General features: G+C 45.2%; 3 protein-coding genes across 9 annotated transcripts in view; 1 reads left to right on the top strand and 2 right to left on the bottom strand.

Moving 5' to 3' along the window:
- LOC117395641 (small ribosomal subunit protein mS29) overlaps positions 1–7786 on the top strand; it is a 9055-nt gene extending 1269 nt beyond the window's left edge. Inside the window, exons 4-13 of the mRNA XM_059019842.1 lie at positions 847–948; positions 1287–1395; positions 1836–1928; positions 2284–2414; positions 2677–2757; positions 3490–3648; positions 4160–4219; positions 4852–4941; positions 6032–6149; positions 7301–7786. Coding sequence (XP_058875825.1) covers positions 847–948; positions 1287–1395; positions 1836–1928; positions 2284–2414; positions 2677–2757; positions 3490–3648; positions 4160–4219; positions 4852–4941; positions 6032–6149; positions 7301–7386 — 1029 coding nt within the window. The 3' untranslated portion in view covers positions 7387–7786. The remainder of the gene's footprint in view (positions 1–846; positions 949–1286; positions 1396–1835; positions 1929–2283; positions 2415–2676; positions 2758–3489; positions 3649–4159; positions 4220–4851; positions 4942–6031; positions 6150–7300) is intronic.
- On the bottom strand, positions 7702–18442 carry LOC131729632 (M1-specific T cell receptor beta chain-like). The gene is made up of 6 exons (XM_059019843.1): positions 17721–18442; positions 11917–12240; positions 10423–10782; positions 9311–9427; positions 8931–8995; positions 7702–8576 (listed from the first exon to the last, which is right to left on the bottom strand). The coding sequence occupies exons 1-6, from the start codon at positions 17764–17766 to the stop codon at positions 8493–8495; spliced, it is 996 nt and encodes a 331-aa protein (XP_058875826.1). The 5' UTR covers positions 17767–18442; the 3' UTR covers positions 7702–8492.
- A 799-nt stretch (positions 18443–19241) lies between these two features.
- The window catches only part of LOC117962616 (aryl hydrocarbon receptor nuclear translocator-like), a 17094-nt gene continuing 13835 nt past the window's right edge, over positions 19242–22500 (bottom strand). For 4 of the 7 annotated variants that reach the window (XM_059019839.1, XM_059019835.1, XM_059019840.1 and 1 more), the window contains 4 exons: positions 22372–22500; positions 21876–22071; positions 21133–21260; positions 19242–20994 (listed from right to left, as the gene is read on the bottom strand). The exon at positions 22372–22500 is cut by the window's right edge and continues 22 nt beyond it. In XM_059019839.1, the coding sequence (XP_058875822.1) occupies positions 20905–20994; positions 21133–21260; positions 21876–22071; positions 22372–22500 (543 nt within the window). In that variant the 3' untranslated portion in view covers positions 19242–20904. The remainder of the gene's footprint in view (positions 20995–21132; positions 21261–21875; positions 22072–22371) is intronic. The other 3 variants (XM_059019837.1, XM_059019838.1, XM_059019836.1) reach the window with 3 other exon arrangements.

The following is a 22500-nucleotide window of genomic DNA, read 5'->3' as shown; positions in this document are numbered from 1 at the left end:
TGTAGTTTACAGTCAGTGCAAATAATAACACTACTAGAATACAATATGAACTAGGATGCTGTGTATAATAATAACACTACTAGAATACAATATGAACTAGGATGCTGTGTATAATAATAACACTACTAGAATACAATATGAACTAGGATGCTGTGTATAATAATAACACTGCTAGAATACAATATGAACTAGGATGCTATGTATAATAATAACACTACTAGAATACAATATGAACTAGGATGCTGTGTATAATAATAACACTACTAGAATACAATATGAACTAGGATGCTGTGTATAATAATAACACTGCTAGAATACAATATGAACTAGGATGCTATGTATAATAATAACACTGCTAGAATACAATCTGAACTAGGATGCTATGTATAATAATAACACTGCTAGAATACAATATGAACTAGGATGCTATGTATAATAATAACACTGCTAGAATACAATATGAACTAGGATGCTATGTATAATAATAACACTACTAGAATACAATCTGAACTAGGATGCTATGTATAATAATAACACTACTAGAATACAATATGAACTAGGATGCAGCCAGTTAAGATCACAGCAAGTTATATCTACAGTGACATGTTAGCAGTGCAGTAGTGCAAGGATAGCGCATCAGCTGAGGATCCAGTGACGTGGTGCTGAGGTCAGGAGAGTCCAGCGCAGAGCAGGAGGGGAGGATAAATATTCTTAAGCTTGTTGAATCCAGACTTCAATGTTATTCAGATCTCAGTAATATAAATATCTCTCTCTCCCTCTCCCTCTCTCCCTCCCTCCCTCCCTCTCTCCCTCTCTCCCTCTCCCTCTCCCTCCCTCTCTCTCTAGGCCAGTCACGGGGAGCAGCACATTGGCCAGTTCTACACCATTCCACCCAGTCAGGTGAAAACCATCTTCCCACATGGACTGCCTTACCGATTCCAGCAGCAGGTACTGTGTGTCGGTGTGTCTGTCTGTGTGTGTGTGTGTGTGTGTGCGCGTGTCTGTCTGTCTGTGTGTGTGTGTGTGTGTGTGCGTGCGTGTGTCTGTCTGTGTGTGCGCGTGTGTGTGTGTGTGTGTGTGCGTGCGCGTGTGTGTGTGCGCGCGTGCGTGCGCGCGTGTGTGACTCCGATCACAGCCAATTATATAAAAACACATCATAATAAAAAGAAGGATGTTTTCAGTTGAGATTTTACGAGAGTCCGATGTTTCAGCCCGGCTGACGCTGTCGACCGGGTCACAGTTGCACAGTCCAGGAGCTCCCCCTCTTTCCTCTCCTCTCTCTTCAGATCAAGACGTTCAACGAGGCTTGTCTGATGGTGCGGAAGCCGGCGCTGGAGCTGATTGGCTACCTGAAGAAGGCAGACCCCACCCACCCCAGCGTGCGCTACGTGCTCTGTATCCCTGACTGAAACGAATGACAAACACACACCTGAGCTTGTTAGCTAGACACACTGGGGCTGATCAAGCTGGTAGCAGTAAAACCTGGACTGGGTGACACTGCTGTGCAATAGGAGTCTGATTCCTATCCCGGATCTATCTGTCTAAATATCACACCGCTACCACCAATATAATGCCTTCTCTATAAAATCAGTGAAAAATCTCCTTCAACCAGTGACGATCTGTCTACAGGGATGGGAATCAGACTCCCGCTGCACAGCAGTGTGATCCAGTCCTGGTTTCACTGTGAGTTTAATAATCAGACACACTGGGGCTGATCAAGCTGGTAGTAAGTAAACCCTGGAATGGACCGTACTGCTGTGCAATAGGAGTCTGATTCCCCTGCCTGCTGTGCGTGTCGCCCTGTGCTGTTGTCCTTGACTCTGTGTGTGTGTGAGACGGGGAGAGGGGCACAGGGAAGTCTCTGTCTCTGTGTCAAGCGCTTCATCACTGCAGCCTGCAGGACTGGCTCATCCTGCACGTCCCTGACGGTGAGTGAGGGGGCCCGGCCCCCCCACCTTTATTTTTTATTGAAGTAAATTGGATTTTACCTAGAGCAAGACCCTAATATCTATCTGTCTCTATCTATCTATAGATAGATAGATAGATAGATAGCAGTTTGATCCAGTCCTGGTTTCACTGGGAGTTTAATAATCACACACCTGAGTTTGTTGCCTAGACACACTGGGGCTGATCAAGCTGGTAGCAGTAAAACCTGAACTGGGTGACGCTGCTGTGCAATAGGAGTCTTATTCCTGTCTCTGTACTTTAGTAAATGTCTCTCCTCTCTTCTCTTCTCTCTTCTCTTCTCCTCTCCCCTCTCTCCTCTCTCCTCTGTTTTCTCAGCTCACCTGTGGGTGAAGAACTGCAAGGAGCTGATGGCCTCCTCCTATCACAGGGCTCGCTTTGACCAGCCAATCGAGGCGTCCGTGTGGCTCAAGAACTTCCGGGTCACCAACGAGCGCTTCCTGAAGCAGGTGGGGGGGGGGAGTCGGGGGTCGGGGACGCTGTTCAGTCATCGATGATCACGACTGTCCTGAATCGTGCTGGGACTCTGAACAGTAATCAGTAGAACAATACAGGATGGGAGCTGGATTCAAGTAATACATATGTATAAAAAATATACAATAGAGGTTTTTGCTGAAGAGAGACAAACTTGCCAGCGTTTCGTGAAGGGAAAGTGTGTTTGAAAACAAACAGTGGAGGCGCTTGCAGGGTTACCTCTCTGTCTCTTTGCAGATCAAGACAAGTCAAAAGTACGTCTGGAGCAAAAGGGAGTTCACTGACGAGGGCCGGCCACTAGGGGAGATAGTGGACCAGGTAAGAGTACCTCTGTCAGCCCCTAGGTGTCTCTCTGTGCAGTACCTCTCTGAGCCCCTAGGTGTCTCTCTGTGCAGTACCTCTGTGAGCCCCTAGGTGTCTCTCTCAGCTCTGCAGTACCTCTGTGAGGCCATAAGTGTCTCTCTCCCCTGCAGTACCTCTCTGAGCCCCTAGGTGTCTCTCTCAGCCCTGCAGTACCTCTCTGAGCCCCTAGGTGTCTCTCTGTGCAGTACCTCTCTGAGCCCCTAGGTGTCTCTCTCAGCCCTGCAGTACCTCTCTGAGCCCCTAGGTGTCTCTCTGTGCAGTACCTCTGTGAGCCTCTAGGTGTCTCTCTGTGCAGTACCTCTGTGAGCCCCTAGGTGTCTCTCAGTCCTGCAGTACCTCTGTGAGCCCCTAGGTGTCTCTCTCAGCCCTGCAGTACCTCTCTCAGCCCCTAGGTGTCTCTCACAGCCCTGCAGTACCTCTCTGAGCCCCTAGGTGTCTATCTCAGCCCTGCAGTACCTCTCTGAACCCCTAGGTGTCTATCTCAGCCCTGCAGTACCTCTCTGAACCCCTAGGTGTCTCTCTCAGCCCTGCAGTACCTCTCTGAGCCCCTAGGTGTCTATCTCAGCCCTGCAGTACCTCTCTGAACCCCTAGGTGTCTCTCTCAGCCCTGCAGTACCTCTCTGAACCCCTAGGTGTCTCTCTCAGCCCTGCAGTACCTCTCTGAGCCTCTAGGTGTCTCTGTTTCAGGGAGTGACCCGAGTGAAGAATGCCAGTGATGCGGTGGGGGTGGTTCTGAAGGAGCTGAAGGCCCAGGCCCGGCCCGGTTCCTATCGCTTGGTGGTCGGTGTGGACGGGGTCAACGCTCTGTGGGGACGGACCACCCTGCGCAAGGAGGACAGGAGTCTGGTACGTCTCTGTCTGTCCCTCTGTCTCTCTCTCTCTCTCTCTCTCTGTTTTATTATTTTTGCTGGCAAATTATATAAGGAGGCTTGGAGGTCCAGCAGTTAGAGAAAAGGGGTCTTGATACCAGGAGGTTCAAATCCCGGCTCAGCCACTGACTCCCTGTGTGTGCGTGTGTGTCTGTGTGTGCGTGTGTGTCTCTGTCTCTGTGTGTGTGTGTGTGTGTGTGTGAGTGCGTGTCTCTGTCTGTGCGTGTCTCTGTCTGTGTGTGTGTGTGTGTCTGTGCGTGTGTGTGTGTGTGTGCGTCTCTGAGGTGAAGCTGAAGGACTTGTTGTCTGAAACGCCCTGATTTTTATAATTGATGTTGTTTTTTTTATCAGTCATTCTCATTTCTGTGTACCTGCGTTCCCTTCCTCTTTATGGTTTCACTCCTGTCGATGCACGCTCCTCACTCTCTGTACAGTGATCTTGGTCAGTCAGTGGGATTGAATCCTGTCTGTCTGTCTGTCTGTCTCAGATTGACCCCAGTGAGCTCACCCTCGTTCACAACCTGAGGAAGATGATGAAGAACGACTGGGTGAGTGTGGGGGAGGGGGGGACGGGACGGGACGGGACGGGACAGCACCTCCGAATCAGCGAGACTGGATATAGCAGACCCTTAACAATACTGTCTGTACAGGACTTATTTAGGGGAGATCCTCACCCTGTGATCCAGCCATCCTGAAATGTCTTTGTATCAAAGACAGCTTGTGTCGGATTGGCATTCAAATTGAATAGATTCTTATTGACCTGCATGTTTATAAAACATGTCTAACGGGATCGCTGCTCCAGCTGTTAAAGAAAGAGGCTTGAAACCAGGAGGTTCAAATCCCAGCTCAGCCACTGACTCCCTGTGTGTGCGTGCGTGTGACCCTGAGCAAGTCACTTCACCTCCTTGTGCTCCGTCCTTCGGATGAGACGTAAAACAAACTAGCTCCTATTGGAAGTGACTCTGCAGCAGCAGCAGCAGTTGTTGATGATGCAGAGTTCACCCCCCTAGTCTCTGCAAGTCGCTTTGCTGAAGGACTCATTATTATTATTAATAATAATAATAATAATAATAATAATACAGGATGAAGATAAGCACAGCTAGAAAGCCACTTTGATATCATGGGACATGGTAAGATATTCTATATTGATCTCTCTCTCTCTCTCTCTCTCTCGTTTCAGTGTGGCGGAGCGGTGATCGCCACGGTAACGCAGACCGGCTCCGTCTTCACGCCTAGCTCCGCCTACCTGCCCCAGGAGCTGCTGGGAAAGGTGAGAGGTCATCCAAGGACTGTTATTAAGATGCATTTAGAAAACGCCAGTTCAGTAACAAACAGGTCCCGAATCACACACCCCTGAGCTTGTTACCTGATCAGACTCCTAATCAAAGAAACTACAGAGTGAGATCACTAGCAAGAGTCTACCGGAGGGTGTGGAATTCAATATGTTAACAAGGGAACATTATTCAGCAGCTTTCATTGGACTCTATGAAGCTGAGGGAGTTCATTCTATATAGAGGGGGTGGAATTCAATATGTTAACAAGGGAACATTATTCAGCAGCTTTCACTGGACTCTATGAAGCTGAGGGAGTTCATTCTATATAGAGGGGGTGGAATTCAATATGTTAACAAGGGAACATTATTCAGCAGCTTTCATTGGACTCTATGAAGCTGAGGGAGTTCATTCTATATAGAGGGTGTGGAATTCAATATGTTAACAAGGGAACATTATTCAGCAGCTTTCATTGGACTCTATGAAGCTGAGGGAGTTCATTCTATATAGAGGGGGTGGAATTCAATATGTTAACAAGGGAACATTATTCAGCAGCTTTCATTGGACTCTATGAAGCTGAGGAAGTTCATTCTATATAGAGGGGGTGGAATTCAATATGTTAACAAGGGAACATTATTCAGCAGCTTTCATTGGACTCTATGAAGCTGAGGGAGTTCATTCTATATAGAGGGGGTGGAATTCAATATGTTAACAAGGGAACATTATTCAGCAGCTTTCATTGGACTCTATGAAGCTGAGGGAGTTCATTCTATATAGAGGGGGTGGAATTCAATATGTTAACAAGGGAACATTATTCAGCAGCTTTCATTGGACTCTATGAAGCTGAGTGAGTTCATTCTATATAGAGGGTGTGGAATTCAATATGTTAACAAGGGAACATTATTCAGCAGCTTTCATTGGACTCTATGAAGCTGAGGGAGTTCATTCTATATAGAGGGGGTGGAATTCAATATGTTAACAAGGGAACATTATTCAGCAGCTTTCATTGGACTCTATGAAGCTGAGGGAGTTCATTCTACAGGGTGATGCTTGAATCTCTATAGAAGGGTTTTGTTTTGTGATCTTCAGGAGGGTTTTGACTTTCTGGACCCCTTCCTGCCTGTCCTGGTACCAGCCTACAGTGAGAAGGAGTTTGAGAGCTCCTACCAGTACTACAGAGACCGGCGCTGGATCCAACATCACACAGGTACACTGCATCAGGTACACTGCCCCCAGCACACACAGGTACACTGCATCAGGTACACTGCCCCCAGCACACACAGGTACACTGCATCGGGTACACTGCCCCCAGCACACACAGGTACACTGCATCGGGTACACTGCCCCCAGCACACACAGGTACACTGCATCAGGTACACTGCCCCCAGCACACACAGGTACACTGCATCAGGTACACTGCCCCCAGCACACACAGGTACACTGCATCAGGTACACTGCCCCCAGCACACACAGGTACACTGCATCAGGTACACTGCCCCCAGCACACACAGGTACACTGCATCAGGTACACTGCCCCCAGCACACACAGGTGCACTGCATCAGGTACACTGCCCCCAGCACACACAGGTACACTGCATCAGGTACACTGCATCAGGTACACTGCCCCCAGCACACACAGGTACACTGCATCAGGTACACTGCCCCCAGCACACACAGGTACACTGCATCAGGTACACTGCCCCCAGCACACACAGGTACACTGCATCAGGTACACTGCCCCCAGCACACACAGGTACACTGCATCAGGTACACTGCCCCCAGCACACACAGGTACACTGCATCAGGTACACTGCATCAGGTACACTGCCCCCAGCACACACAGGTACACTGCATCAGGTACACTGCATCAGGTACACTGCCCCCAGCACACACAGGTACACTGCATCAGGTACACTGCCCCCAGCACACACAGGTACACTGCATCAGGTACACTGCCCCCAGCACACACAGGTACACTGCATCAGGTACACTGCCCCCAGCACACACAGGTACACTGCATCAGGTACACTGCCCCCAGCACACACAGGTACACTGCATCAGGTACACTGCCCCCAGCACACACAGGTACACTGCATCAGGTACACTGCCCCCAGCACACACAGGTACACTGCCCCCAGCACACACAGGTACACTGCCCCCAGCACACACAGGTACACTGCATCAGGTACACTGCCCCCAGCACACACAGGTACACTGCATCAGGTACACTGCCCCCAGCACACACAGGTACAGACCATCTTCCCGAGTCTCCCAGTGCAGAGCACTCCAGTCTTGCTCTCCTTCAGCGAGTTGATTCATTAAAAAGCATCCTGTGTGTCTCGCTTGCTCCCCCTGCAGGACACACCGAGGAGGGCAAGAAGGAGCTTCTCTTTCTGAGCAACAGGAACCCAGCTGCCCTGGAGAGGCTCTGCGCTTTCCTCTGAGGCTCCGGCACGGGGCCGATGGCGTCCGCCAGCGTGCAGTATCAGAAGAGTTCCTCTGCTCTGTAAAGATGCGCTGCTGCCGTCACGGCTTACAGATGCGATTCGAACTCCTTTAAACCCAGCCCCGCAGGTCCTTCGAAGAGATCGGAGTTCGTGTTTCAGAGGCATTAATAGTGGGGGAGGTTCAGCTGCTTTCATTTCGTTTGAAACCCGGTTTTAAGTGAAGCACAAACAGCGCCTTCAATGGAAGAGGTTTGTTTGGGTTTTAACACGATGCTGCGGAGACGTGTTGGGATCGAGTAAAAGGGAATGGGAATTATTATTAATATTATTATTATTATTGTCATTATTTTGAAATGATGAAAAGATCCAGTAATAAAGAATACTCAACAAAATGAAAGCATGCGTGAACAATTGTATTCATTCATTTATTTAATAATGAAGAGCATGCTGATGTAATTTCATAGTTTTGATACAGAGACAATTGCAGAGGGGTTTCATTTTAAGGTTTCAAAAGCTGCTCGTGTTATATTTGCACCAGGATGTCTTTCAGAGTCCGTGGAGATTTGTGTGTGTGTATATATCTGTGTGTATGAAGCAGGAAGCTGTGTGGTCCAGCGGTTAAAGAAAAGGGCTGGTAACCAGGAGGTCCCCGGTTCAAATCCCACCTCAGCCACTGACTCATTGTGTGACCCTGAGCAAGTCACTTCACCTCCTTGTGCTCCGTCTTTCGGGTGAGACGTAGTTGTAAGTGACTCTGCAGCTGATGCATAGTTCACACACCCTAGTCTCTGTAAGTCGCCTTGGATAAAGGCGTCTGCTAAATAAACTAATAATAATAATAATAATAATAATAATAATAATAATAAACAGATATTAATCGTTTGAACTTTGCATCCTTTACAAATCGCAAGCACGTAAGGAAAAACAAAACATCTACTGATGAACTCATGAGAGCAAGACCGGCGGTGGGGGCGTGGTCTGGTCATGACGTCATACTCACCCACCGTGGCAAGCACGGGGGGGCGTGGTTTAATGACACGGCTTACAAAAAGGAATCATTATAATAATAATAATAATAATTATAAGTATAAGAATAATTCTGATTATATGCGTCTTTTCTTTCTGTTCTTCTTCTGAGATTCAAACTCCAAGCTCGCGTAGGTGACCAGGCTGTCCTCTTCACCTCTCTGCAAGAGATCAACAGAGTTTATTACACAACAGATCATCGATAATCAATCATACAGTGCATGCAAACAGCGGGGCCGCTCAGCCAGTGACGCGCCATGGGGATTCCAAACCCCGTCGCACGAGAACAGGACCTGCTGCAGTGATGAAACGTCACGGAGGCTCCCACTGACGCACGGCACAGCCGGCCGCTGATTGGCGTTGTTATGAACCCTCATATGGGGACGGATACAAAAAAAAACACTCTCCTATCATTTATATAACAGAGATATAAAAAAGCGAGTTTGTAAAAACAGAACAATAATAATAATAATTACAAAAAACTCTAATGCAAACATTGCACATGCGCACTTTACCTTTGGGACGCCGCCGCCGCCGGGGGCTCGTTTGTAAGTGACGCACGTGGAGTCTTCAGTGGACGCTGGGAATGCAAAGTTGAGACGTCATTGACAGTTTATCAGAACGAGGCTGTGTTTCTAGATGAATACCAACACAGCCGCACCGATATTAATAATAATAATAATAATAATAATAATAATAATAATAATAGCAATATGTTTTTGTATTAATACTGATATAATATCAATAGCATAATAAATAATAATAACAATATTCATCACCAGCGTCATAGTTATAATAATGATAACAATAATAATTATAATTTTAGTATTAATATAATATTGATAGCATATCTATTCATCATCAGCACAGCGGGAGGGAGCGGGCGGGACGGTACCTGGTTTGAAGGGGCGGCGGGTCCACAGCGCGCAGCCGCAGAGAGCCGCGGAGAGAGCGAGGAGGGAGACCCCGGAGAACACGCCGTACTGAACCAGACACCGCTCTGCAGCCAGACCTGGGTTCAATTACAATGACAATGACAGCAGGCTTGTTTACTGCAGTTACATAAGAACATAAGAAAGTTTCCAAACGAGAGGAGGCCCCCATTCGGCCCATCTTGCTCGTTTGGTTGTTTGTAGCTTATTGATCCCAGAATCTCATCAAGCAGCTTCTTGAAGGATCCCAGGGTGTCAGCTTCAACAACATTACTGGGGAGTTGGTTCCAGAACCTCACAATTCTCTGTGTAAAAAAAAGTGCCTCCTATTTTCTGTTCTGAATGCCCCTTTATCTAATCTCCGTTTGCGACCCCTGGTCCTTGTTTCTTTTTTCAGGTCAAAAAAGTCCCCTGGGTCGACATTGTCTATACCTTTTAGGATTTTGAATGTTTGAATCAGATCGCCGCGTAGTCTTCTTTGTTCAAGACTGAATAGATTCAATTCTTTGAGCCTGTCTGCATACGACATGCCTTTTAAACCCGGGATAATTCTGTCCGCTCTTCTTTGCTCTCTTTCTAGAGCAGCAATATCCTTTTTGTAACGAGGTGACCAGAACTGAACACAATATTCTAGATGTCTTACTAATGCATTGTAGAGTTTTAACATTACTTCCCTTGATTTAAATTCAACACTTCTCACAGTATATCCAAGCATCTTGTTGGCCTTTTTTTATAGCTTCCCCACATTGTCTAGATGAAGACGTTTCTGAGTCAACATAAACTCCTAGTTCTTTTTCATAGATTCCTTCTTCAATTTCAGTATCTCCCATATGATATTTATAATGAACATTTGTATTGCCTGCATGCAATACTTTACACTTTTCTCTATTAAATGTCATTTGCCATGTGTCTGCCCAGTTCTGAATGCTGTCTAGATCATTTTGAATGACCTTTGCTGCTGCATCAGCGTTTGCCACTCCTCCTATTATTGTGTTGTCTGCACATTTAACACATTTGCTTACTATAAATGACTCATTAATAATGAAGTAAGAGGTGAAAGAGAGCGATAACTGACCCGCTCCGTGAATCCCAGAGTATGAAACATTCCTGCTGAGCATCGCAGCGTCCTGGCCCCATTGCGCCTCGCATGCGCACTGCGCCCCGCTTCTCCACGTCTCCACCGGGATTGTCAGGCGGCTGGTAGCGGCGTATCTGTCTCCCTCTCCCTCTCCGCCCTCCTTCACTTTGGTCCCGGAGATCGGCGTCCCCTGCGCCGTGAGCTTACCGGAGATGAACCATCGGACCAGGACCGAGGGCGAGGAGAGACCCCGGATCAGACACACTAACGTCAGGGTCGCATTGGAATCGAGCGCGCTGCCGGAGACAGCGGGGGCCAGGATAGACACTGACCGATTCACAGAGGAATCATCCGAACCTTAATGAAATAATAACACAAATAATAAAAAATAAAACTGTGTTTAATTGCATTTTCTAGCATTGAATTTATAGAGCAATCAGAGTATTTGTGTTTAATGAACACACTCGGGCGCGCTGTTATATTTCAGTAAAACGTTTACATGAAGCGTCTCTGGTTACTGTGTGTTTGCACAGAAGTGACTTAGTAAATACATGCGCACTGAAACATCATTACAATGTTACTATGCGCAGTTACAAGGTACTTAGCGTGGGAATTCTTGTGCACGATATAACCCCAACACTAACATTAACCCTAACCCCTAACACTAACCCCTAACTCTAACCCCTAACACTAACATTAACCCTAACCCCTAACACTAACCCCTAACTCCAACCCTAACACTACCCTTACCCATAACACTAACACTAACCCTACCCCTAACACTAACAATACCCCTAACACTAACACTACCCCTAGCACTAACACTAACACTAACAATACCCCTAACACTAACCCTAACACTAACAATACCCCTACCACTAACACTAACTCTAACCCTAACCCTAACCCTAACCCTAAACCTAACACTACTCCTACCCCTAACCCTAACAATACCCCTACCCCTAACACTAACCCTAACACTAACATGAACCCTTTTCTGATGCAGTAGTGTGCTTCCATCTATCGTGCACAAGGATGTCCTCGCTAAGTACATTGTAACTGCGCATAGTGACATTGCAATCAGAGACGCTTCATGTAAAGAGCAAGCGAACGTATTACTGAAAGTATGAATTGATCACCGTACATATTTAAACAACAATAATAATAATAATAATAACAATAATAATAATATTAACAATAATATTATTATTATTTTTATTATTATTATTATTATTATTAATTAATTAATTAATTAATTAATTAATTAATTAATTAATTAATTAATTAATCAATCAATCTTTATTTTATATAGCGCCTTTCATAGCGGAGCACCATCACAAAGCGCTTCACAAGATGCATCCATAATTAGATACAGAGAAACGCATCATACATGAAATACAGTGGAAAGTGCATAACACACGATAGTATTATTATTAGTAGTAGTAGTAATATTATTATTAATATAAAGTCATCAGTGCAGTATAACCTCACCTCCAGACACGATCACGACGGACCCGTTTGAGAACCTCAGAGAGCTGGTGCTGTATTCAGCGCAGTAATACCGCCCGCTATCGTTTCTCTGGGGGTTCTGGATTGTCAGCGAGACGGCTCCATCGTTAACCGTGCATTGGGAGCCCGCATCTCCGCATCTACCAGCGACGAGATCGCTCAGTCCCCCGCTCGCGTTGTCTCGGAACCAGCGGACCTGATCGGTAGAGTCGAGTTTCCAATCGAAGACACAGGGGACGGTCACGGGCTGGGGCTGTCCGACCCGAGCGAAAAGATACGAGGGATTTGCACTGAGGAAGAGAAAAACTGCAACACAAACACATCATCATCATCATCATCATCATCATCATCATCATCATAATAATAATACACAGCGTGAGATGAGAATAAAACAGAACTGATGTCGACGATGCATGTCGTTTAAAAATGTGGATTTCGACGTGCGGGTTCAAGAATAATTCTACCAGCAATTGTAAAGTTAATATTATTATTATTTATTTCTTAGCAGACGCCCTTATCCAGGGCGACTTACAATTGTTACAAGATATCACATTATTTTTACATACAATTCCCCATTTATACAGTTGGGTTTTTACTGGAGCAATCTAGGTAAAGTACCTTGCTCAAGGGTACAGCAGAAGTGCCCCCCCCCCCACCACCTGGGATTGAACCCACGACACTCGGATCAAGAGTCCAGAGCCCTGACCACTACTCCACACTGCTGCCCTTAATGTGCGTTGTTACAATCGGTTTGCACGATGGATGGAAGCGCGCAGTGGCGTCACAAAGGGCTCGGGTCGGGTAAGGATTGGGTTATATCGCGCAAACAGATTCGCTACATTATGGTAACTGCGCTCCATAGCATTGCAATGGTGTGCAAGCGAGCCATGAAATATTTAACAGCAAAAATACACTATCATAGGAAACAGTACATTATCTTCCACATAATAATAATAATAATAATAATAATAATAATAATAATAATAATAATGACTTGCCTTCAGAATAGAATGTTGCCACAGTTAGAACGCGGATCGTTCTATTACGCACTAAGCGCTCCATTGAGACGAGGCGTTCTGCAAACACGAGGTGACGGAGAGAAGCGCGACTCTGTCTGGATCAGACAGGCGCGGTGGTCGGTCTGTTTCGGGGAAGGGGAGCTTACTGCCCCAGAGTAGAGAGGTTGCCTGTTATTTCCTGTCTCAAAACAATAGTTCTGTATATATATATATATATATATATATATATATATACTTTATTTTTATAAGAAAGATCAAAAAAATATGACACGGGTGGTTTCCGCACCTTTGATCGATTCGTCCTTCTGAAACCAGCGCGCGTTGATCTTATCTTCAGTGGAAAATAATAAACCACGAGCAGAGAAACACCAGGTAACGGCTTCGCGATACACCTACCCTCCCCCCTCTCCCCTCTCCCCTCCTCCCCCTCCCCTCCCCCCCTCCTCTCTCCCCTCCCCTCCCCCCCTCCTCTCTCCCCTCCCCTCCCCTCCCCTCCCCCTCCTCTCTCCTCCCTCCCCTCTCCTCCCTCCCCCTCCATCGCGTCCCTTGTTTCTCGTCTTGTTCTCTGAAGAGATCTGAATTCTTTCAACGCGTCCTCATCGAGTCCGGGGAGCACTCGCCTTTATATTACAACGATAATGCAATTATATTATTATTATTATTATTATTATTATTATTATTATTATTATTTATTTCTTAGCAGACGCCCTTATCCAGGGCGACTTACAGTCGTAAACAAAAATACATTTCTAGAATCACAGTACAAGTAATAATACAATTAAGAGCAAGATAAATACAATGACTTCGGTTCAAGCAAGTACAAGTGTGACAAAATACAATTCAATAATACAGCAGATATCAAACAAACCAAGAACGAACAGATCCGAAACGGAAAGAGACTTTACCATGGATTAGGAAAAGAAACCGTAGAGCAAATACTATAATAATAATAATAATAATAATAATAATAATAATAATAATAATAATAATAATCATAATAATAATAATACTACACTTAACGGATTTCATCATTAATAACCTCAAGACACTCATTTAACTATAATAGATGCATTCATGTCTATTCCAGTGTTAGAGCCCGAAGCTTTTCAATGTAGAATCTCTATAAAGATGTATTTCAATGTAGAATCTCTATAAAGATGTATTTCAGTGTAGAATCTCTATAAAGATGTATTTCAATGTAGAATCTCTATAAAGATGTATTTCAATGTAGAATCTCTATAAAGATGTATTTCAGTGTAGAATCTCTATAAAGATGTATTTCAGTGTAGAATCTCTATAAAGATGTATTTCAATGTAGAATCTCTATAAAGATGTATTTCAGTGTAGAATCTCTATAAAGATGTATTTCAGTGTAGAATCTCTATAAAGATGTATTTCAATGTAGAATCTCTATAAAGATGTATTTCAATGTAGAATCTCTATAAAGATGTATTTCAGTGTAGAATCTCTATAAAGATGTATTTCAGTGTAGAATCTCTATAAAGATGTATTTCAGTGTAGAATCTCTATAAAGATGTATTTCAATGTAGAATCTCTATAAAGATGTATTTCAGTGTAGAATCTCTATAAAGATGTATTTCAATGTAGAATCTCTATAAAGATGTATTTCAATGTAGAATCTCTATAAAGATGTATTTCAATGTAGAATCTCTATGAAGATGTATTTCAATGTAGAATCTCTATAAAGATGTATTTCAGTGTAGAATCTCTATAAAGATGTATTTCAATGTAGAATCTCTATGAAGATGTATTTCAATGTAGAATCTCTATAAAGATGTATTTCAATGTAGAATCTCTATGAAGATGTATTTCAATGTAGAATCTCTATAAAGATGTATTTCAATGTAGAATCTCTATAAAGATGTATTTCAATGTAGAATCTCTATGAAGATGTATTTCAATGTAGAATCTCTATGAAGTTTGATTTCTGTCGAGGCACGGATTTCTGTTTTGTTTTGTTTAGGGGCTGCTCTGCTAAACAGATCCACAATCTTAACGTGACTCTCGTGGGCAGATCCACGAATGCAGAAGGCATGACTGTATCGCATCGTTCTGCTGACACGACAGGCTTCAGCTTATTAAAACCCGAATGAATGACAGTATATCGCTGGGAGTTTGCAGCTCAGAGTTAACGCGCACAGTTTGCATCGCCTTGTTCATTTTCGGTCTAAAGCGGCTCCTTTTTAAACCCCGCGTTCAGCGGTGAAGGGCGCGTTTCTTTTAGGCGGCTCCGGGCTGGGTTCTGTCCCGGTTCGTGTTTAAGGGTCACGCCGGCCGCTGCAGCATCCGGACTCCTCGAGTCTTGCATGGATCTTTACGCGTAAAACTGCACGAACTATATTGAACTGTCTCCTTATAAAGACCCCAGAAGCGTTTTCAAAACAGCTTAAATACAATACAGTATGAAATGTATTATAGATGAACTATATTATAAGCATTAAAGATTAACTGAATGACTCAAAATAAAATTAAAAATGCTTACAATAGCAAATTCTGCAATGCGCAATTTCGGTTGCCAAAAACAAAACAAAAACATAACAGAGCGGCTGTTCCTCGGATTAAGACTGATCAGTTCCTCTATTATAAATATTTTTATTTGTCCCTCCAAATAACCTTGTGTTTTTGTGTTTTTTTTCTATTCGAATGCTCTAAAAATAAACGCGTTGTGGTCATTTCATAAATGCACAAAGGCGCGCAAACAACCCAACCAACCAAAAAAAACCAAACAAACATGCGAGAAATGAAAGACGGAGCGCGCTGCTCTCGTGTTTCCACGTGGGCACGCGTGGTCCTGTTGCGGTCAGCAGGTGCGTGCAGTTCTTGTGTCCGCGGGTGTGTTTCTGCACACAGAGGCTGATGGCGGTTTCCATGCACGGCGCTTTCACGAGGTATTCAGTGGAGTCAGAACCCGCAGCGAGCTCTCTGAGCGCGAGGTGATTTTCCACTAGTCTGCAATCCGACACGAGGGGATTTCTGCACGCAGGCGGCTCCTCTTTCATTTAAAAACGAGGCATTGTTTCAGCACGAATTCTGCTGGATCTGAAACTCGAGTCTGAGCTCGGCTGGCTGGACCCGACAGTCCGGGGTGCTGCTCGGTGCAGATCCAGTGAAAACACATTCTCTGTGCTTCTAAATCACGCCTTTGCGATGCTTCCACGTTCACTGAGATCTCATTGCGTGTGTTCATGTTTTACTGCTTTTCAAATGGGCTTATGGAGCCAGTAACTGACGCCGTCCCGCCGTTACACAATGACATTGCAACGATGTTATATATATATATATATATCATATTGAAATTATTATTATTATTATTATTTATTTCTTAGCAGACGCCCTTATCCAGGGCGACTTACAATTCTTACATCACATTATACATTATTTTTACATACAATTACCCATTTATACAGTTGGGTTTTTACTGGAGCAATCTAGGTAAAGTACCTTGCTCAAGGGTACAACAGCAGTGTCCCCCCAACCTGGGATTGAACCCACGACCCTCCGGTCAGGAGTCCAGAGCCCTAACCACTACTCCACACTGCTGCCCCAAATTAACTTCACAGCCGGTTCGATCTCACAGAATCACCGCCTGAATCAGCGGGCCGCCCCTCGTAGTTTTACGATCTCGAGTGTTTTGTTGTTTGTTGCTTATCAGCTATACTTTATAAACAAGCAAATAATAATAATAATAATAATAATAATAATAATAATAATAATAATAATAATAATAATAATAATAATAAAATAATAATAATTTTATATAGCGTTTTTAAAAGCAACATCTCAAAACAGAAAATAAAACCACTGATAAAAATGGATTCATTCATACATTCCAAGTAAAATAAATTTTATATATATATAATAATTAGTTGCTTTGCTTAAAAAGCACAAAACATTTTCTTATTAAAAATCAAATCACACGATATATATATATATCTATAAAAATAAAATTGCGATTATCAAAAACAAAAACTAACAAAAAGATCTATCTGTATAGAAAATATATTTGAGCTCAAATCTAATTGAAGTTAGGAAACTTTTTTTTAAAAAAAATAGTGTTTTTTTTCTTTAAAATAAAGTGAAATTCAAATTAAATTAAAATAAATACATTTGAAAAAAATATGTATTTAATGAATGATATAGATAGGCTGTTTAATTAAACCAGAGTCGGGGTCGAAATGAGAAAATGTGGATCCAGTTCTGCATCAGTCACTAAGTCTTTTTATACACTGTGTCGAATTATGTGCGCGAAAATCACTTTCATTTCCTATTTACTGAAACGGATAACTTGATGCAATTTTTTTTTTAAATTCACATTATAAAACGCAATATAAAGAATAGAATACTTATGCTGAGCGAGCAAACTCAAAACCCAGCCGATGGAAAACGATACCCTTGCAATTTGACATTATAAATTGTCAGTTAACCAAGTCCCCAGTAACAGGAACCAACTCCCCAGTAATGTTGTTGAAGCTGACACCCTGGGATCCTTCAAGAAGCTGCTTGATGAGATTCTGGGATCAATAAGCTACTAACAACCAAACGAGCAAGATGGGCTGAATGGGGGCCTCCTCTCGTTTGGAAACGTTCTTCTTAAAATCAATCTCACCTTGCATTTCCTATTTATTTAAACGTAAGTCATAGTTTTCTGCAAAAAAAAAGAGCTGTTTGAAATCCGTATTCTAAAATGAAACTCTCTCTATACATCTCTATCTTGATATATCAAATCACTTCTCATCGGATACTTACAGTGAGCGACCAAAAGCAACAGGCAGCCGGCCGAACAGCACGCCATCGCCGCTGGAGTCCGAAGCGCGGTGTGTTTGAAAACGCGCCGTGCAGCGCCTCTGTGGTTTCAACACTGAAACGAGATCTGCTGCGCTTGCACATGGGCTGGCTCTCTCTCTCTCTCTCCTCTCTCAGCTCGCTCGGTGCTGTTTAGACAGCTGTGTGGGCGTCGGCATTGCTCACACCTGCTCTCAAAGCAACGGGCGCGGCGCGGTCCTCAACGCGGGACCCGGGTCTGTAACACACCGTGCAGCGTTGTAGGAGTGTTGGGGCTGCGTGAAGCCGTCATACAGAAGAATGCAGCGTCAGCTTCGGAGAATGTTCTTTTACAGACCCCGAGCATAATGACGATTCCATATATAATATAATTTGAAAAATAGGTACATCGTTTTAATAATTGATAATAAATTAATGATATCAGGACGTTTCGTATTACAAGTCCTTGAGCTGGATAGAAAAAGTACACACACACATATATATATATATATATATATATATACATATAGTGTAAATACATAGATTAGATTACTGGTCTGCAGTGTCGAGAGTGGAGTTCTCTTTCCTATACTGCTAGAGCGCTCTGCAGTGTTGAGAGTGGAGTTCTCTTTCCTATACTGCTAGAGCGCTCTGCAGTGTTGAGGGGGGAGCTCTCTTTCCTATACTGCTAGAGCGCTCTGCAGTGTTGAGAGTGGAGTTCTCTTTCCTATACTGCTAGAGCGCTCTGCAGTGTTGAGGGGGGAGCTCTCTTTCCTATACTGCTAGAGCGCTCTGCAGTGTTGAGAGTGGAGTTCTCTTTCCTATACTGCTAGAGCGCTCTGCAGTGTCAAGAGGGGAGTCCTCTTTCCTATACTGCTAGAGCGCTCTGCAGTGTTGAGAGGGGAGTTCTCTTTCCTATACTGCTAGAGCGCTCTGCAGTGTTGAGAGGGGAGTCCTCTTTCCTATACTGCTAGAGCGCTCTGCAGTGTCGAGAGTGGAGTTCTCTTTCCTATACTGCTAGAGCGCTCTGCAGTGTCGAGAGTGGAGTTCTCTTTCCTATACTGCTAGAGCGCTCTGCAGTGTTGAGAGGGGAGTTCTCTTTCCTATACTGCTAGAGCGCTCTGCAGTGTTGAGTGTGGAGATCTCTTTCCTATACTGCTAGAGCGCTCTGCAGTGTCGAGAGGGGAGTTCTCTTTCCTATACTGCTAGAGCGCTCTGCAGTGTCGAGAGGGGAGTTCTCTTTCCTATACTGCTAGAGCGCTCTGCAGTGTCGAGAGGGGAGCTCTCTTTCCTATACTGCTAGAGCGCTCTGCAGTGTCGAGAGGGGAGTTCTCTTTCCTATACTGCTAGAGCGCTCTGCAGTGTCGAGAGGGGAGTTCTCTTTCCTATACTGCTAGAGCGCTCTGCAGTGTCGAGAGTGGAGTTCTCTTTCCTATACTGCTAGTGCTCGGAGAGGCGGGACCGTAGCACCACCTACTGGTGAAATATAGCAAGTGCAGCTACACATTTTAAAAGACAATTCTTTATATATTTATATATACAGGCACACAAAGACAAAGAAAAACAAACTGTATCATTGTTTTGTGAAATATCGGCTAAATAAAACACAATTTGCAAAACATTCAGTTATCCATTGCACAAAAACAAATGATTATGTAACTATTTGTTTTCTTACAGCGAGCACAGATCCAGATCTAAAGCCCTCTTGCTCTTAACTGTACAGATGGGATCGTGTTGCTTTGATTAAAAAAAAAACACAAAACAATTCTCTTATTTAAAATCCGATCACACGATGTGGAAGATCATACAATGAAGTAATATTGAGAGAGAAAAAACTAAAATCATTTTTTTTAAGTGTCTATAGTTACACAGACGTTGCCTTCAATTGTAATTATGGCACGGTTACTATAGCAACAAAGTATCTCGGGACACGACAGCCAATAAACGATTACAAGTTTCTGTTTTTCTTTCCTGTTTTTTTTTTTTTGTAGCGCCATAATTTCAATTGAATCCCGCAGTGTCAGATACCCGGCAGCCAAACGTTATAAAATCAACCAGTCCTGTAATGGCTTGTATCCCAAAAGTGCAGATCATTGTTACACACCTCCCCCCCCCACCCCACCCCACCCCACCCCCTTCTCTCATCCTTTTACCCCTCCCCCTCGCACCCAGGACTGGATCACACTGCTGTGCAACATCCCTGCAGACAGATAGTCGTTGGTTGAAGGAGGTTTCTCACTGATGCTAGAGGAAAGACAGCTGCAGTATGTTGGTGATAGAGGTGGGATATTTAGATTATGGATGGAGATAAGACTCCTGTTGCACAGCAGCTTCACCCAGTCCAGGTTTTACTACCAGCTTGATGAGCCCCAGCGTGCCTGGCGTGAGCCCCAGCGTGTCTAGCGTGAGCCCCAGCGTGTCTAGCGTGAGCCCCAGCGTGTCTAGCGTGAGCCCCAGCGTGTCTAGCGTGAGCCCCAGCGTGTCTAGGCTTCCTCCGTAGCGTGTGTCGTCAGCCGCCCGCTTCTTTTCACTCTGCAGACTCGCCATGCAGCCCCCTCAGAGCTACAGCGTCGGAGGACCACGCAGCTCTGGGCAGCTTACAGGCAGGCCCGCAGGCGCCCGGCCAGTCCACAGAGGTCACTGGTGCGCGGTGAGCCGAGGACACCCTGGCCGACCTAAGCCCCCCCACCCCCCGGACGGCGCTCGGCCAATTGTGTGCCGCCCCCTGGGAACGAGGTGCGTCCGATTATTAAACTCCTAGTGAAACCAGGACTGGATCACACTGCTCTGCACTGGGAGTCTTCTTGCCACCCCTCTGTGTGTGTAGTATAATATATAGAGAGACAGAGAGAGGCATTTTCTTCTCCTCCTTTAAAAATATACTTTGATACAAACATATACAGTAGGCTACTGCCGCTCCTGATTGTCGCACCTTTTCATTTTCCTGCAGAGTTCAGTATCTTTTTACTCTGATTCCTGGTCTGTCTCTGCTGTTATTTCACCTACAGAAATCACACGCTTAGTATGTGAAAATAGACCCCCCCCCCCCCCCCCCCCCCCCCTTCCCCCTCCAGCTCCCCAGTGAAAAGTCCCGACAGCAGCCCCCCTCGCTGCGCTGTGCTTGAGCTGCAGAGTGCTGCTGTTTCGGAGGCCTGCGTTCGCCCCCTCTCTACTCATTAAAGGATGGGAAGATGGGCAGCTCTGCAAACTCATCGCTCCCGAACCCGGGTCCCTGCTCCCCGAGAATCGACAGCATGTCCTGTCGGGGAAAAGAAAGAAAGAAAGAAATTCACACGTCATTGAAATCAATCAATCACAGTAAACTCAAGCAGCCATTTCTTAGCTGTACAGTTTAACAGCAGTACAGCCTTTCATGTTCATTCCAGGCTGTTCTCACCGGAAACACCTCCACCTGACTGCTCCCCTGGTGGCCGTGCTGAGTCCCTGCACCCTGCCACTGCTGCCACACCCCCACGCCCTCCGCTGGACGCGCCTGGAACTGCATGCCTGCCTGGTTAGACTCCCCTGCAGAAAGACACAAAGAAGACAATGCTGTCAACCCAAATTCAACAACAAACAAACAGACATTGAGAAACCCTTCTGGTCTAATTCAAATCAGTCATTGAATTTCTTAAAAGATGCCAGGGATGGGAATCAGACTCCTGTTGCACAGCAGTGTCACCCAGTCCAGGTTTCACTGCTCCCGGCTTGATCAGCCCCAGTGTGTCTAGGCAACAAGCTCAGGTGTGTCTGATTATTAAACTCCCAGTGAAACCAGGACTGGATCACACTGCTGTGCAGTGGGAGTCTTATTTCCAGCCCTGTAAATTAGGCAAATTGTCTCAATGCAAATTGCTTAACATAGTGAATAATAATAACAATATTAATAATACTACTACTACTACTAACAATAGGGATACTAAGACATGGCCACCTTCTGCACGGTTTGTTTTTCCTATCTAAGTTTGCCACTGTCAGAAATGAACTGTCTTCAATAGCTGTGTGCGATGCGTCTGGTCTGAAGTGACAGGGCTGCACTGTGCAGCTCAGCTCAGCTCAGCTCGGCTCGGCTCGGCGCACCGCACGGGGCTCCAGTGCCTCTGGCTGGCAGCCCTGGTCTGGCTCCGCTCCGCTCCGTACCGAATGTGCCGGCAGCAGTGGCGGTGGAGATGGCGGGGTTGCGGGCGGGGTTGCTGTTGGGGTACATGCTGGCTGCGCTGGGGGACACGGTGGACACAGGGTTGAAGGACGAGGGGGTCCCCTGGAAACTGCCCATCCCGTACGAGGGGGACTGAGTCTTCAAAGAGGCCTGCTGGGAAACCATCTGCTGCTGCTGCTGGAGACAAAAGAGAGGAATGAGAGAGAGAGAGAGAGAGAGAGAGAGAGAGAGGGAGAAAGAGAGACACACACGCACATGGAAATAAGACTCCTATTGCACAGCAGTGTTACCCAGTCCTGGTTTTACTGCTCTCAGCTTGATCAGCCCCAGTGTGTCTAGGTAACAAGCTCAGGGGTGTCTGATTATTAAACTCACAGTGAAACCAGGACTGGATCAGACTGCTGTACAGCGGGAGTCTGATTTCAATCCCTACACACACACACGCGTACGTTCTCTGTTTCGGGGGTTCCAACTCACCTGAGCGCTGAAGGGGGCGTGGCTCCCTGTCCACGTCGAGGCTCCTCCCACCAGCACCGGGTTCGACTGCCGAGAGATCTGCGCAAGAATCTGACCGGCTGAGCCAGACTGCTGCTGGAGAACAGCACC

Source organism: Acipenser ruthenus, unplaced genomic scaffold (genome assembly GCF_902713425.1).
Source record: "Acipenser ruthenus unplaced genomic scaffold, fAciRut3.2 maternal haplotype, whole genome shotgun sequence".
Lineage (NCBI taxonomy): Eukaryota > Metazoa > Chordata > Actinopteri > Acipenseriformes > Acipenseridae > Acipenser > Acipenser ruthenus.
This window is presented reverse-complemented; position numbering and strand designations above follow the sequence as displayed.

Excerpts from the sequence above, each read along its gene's own strand:
- LOC131729632 (XM_059019843.1), bottom strand. The coding sequence starts at position 17,766 with ATGGCGTGCTGTTCGGCCGGCTGCCTGTTGCTTTTGGTCGCTCACT. Across the intron at positions 12,241-17,720 it reads GTTGCTTTTGGTCGCTCACT|TTTTTCTCTTCCTCAGTGCA; the intron begins GTAAGTATCCGA and ends TTTGTGTTGCAG. Across the intron at positions 8,577-8,930 it reads GCGGCGGCGGCGTCCCAAAG|AGAGGTGAAGAGGACAGCCT; the intron begins GTAAAGTGCGCA and ends GATCTCTTGCAG.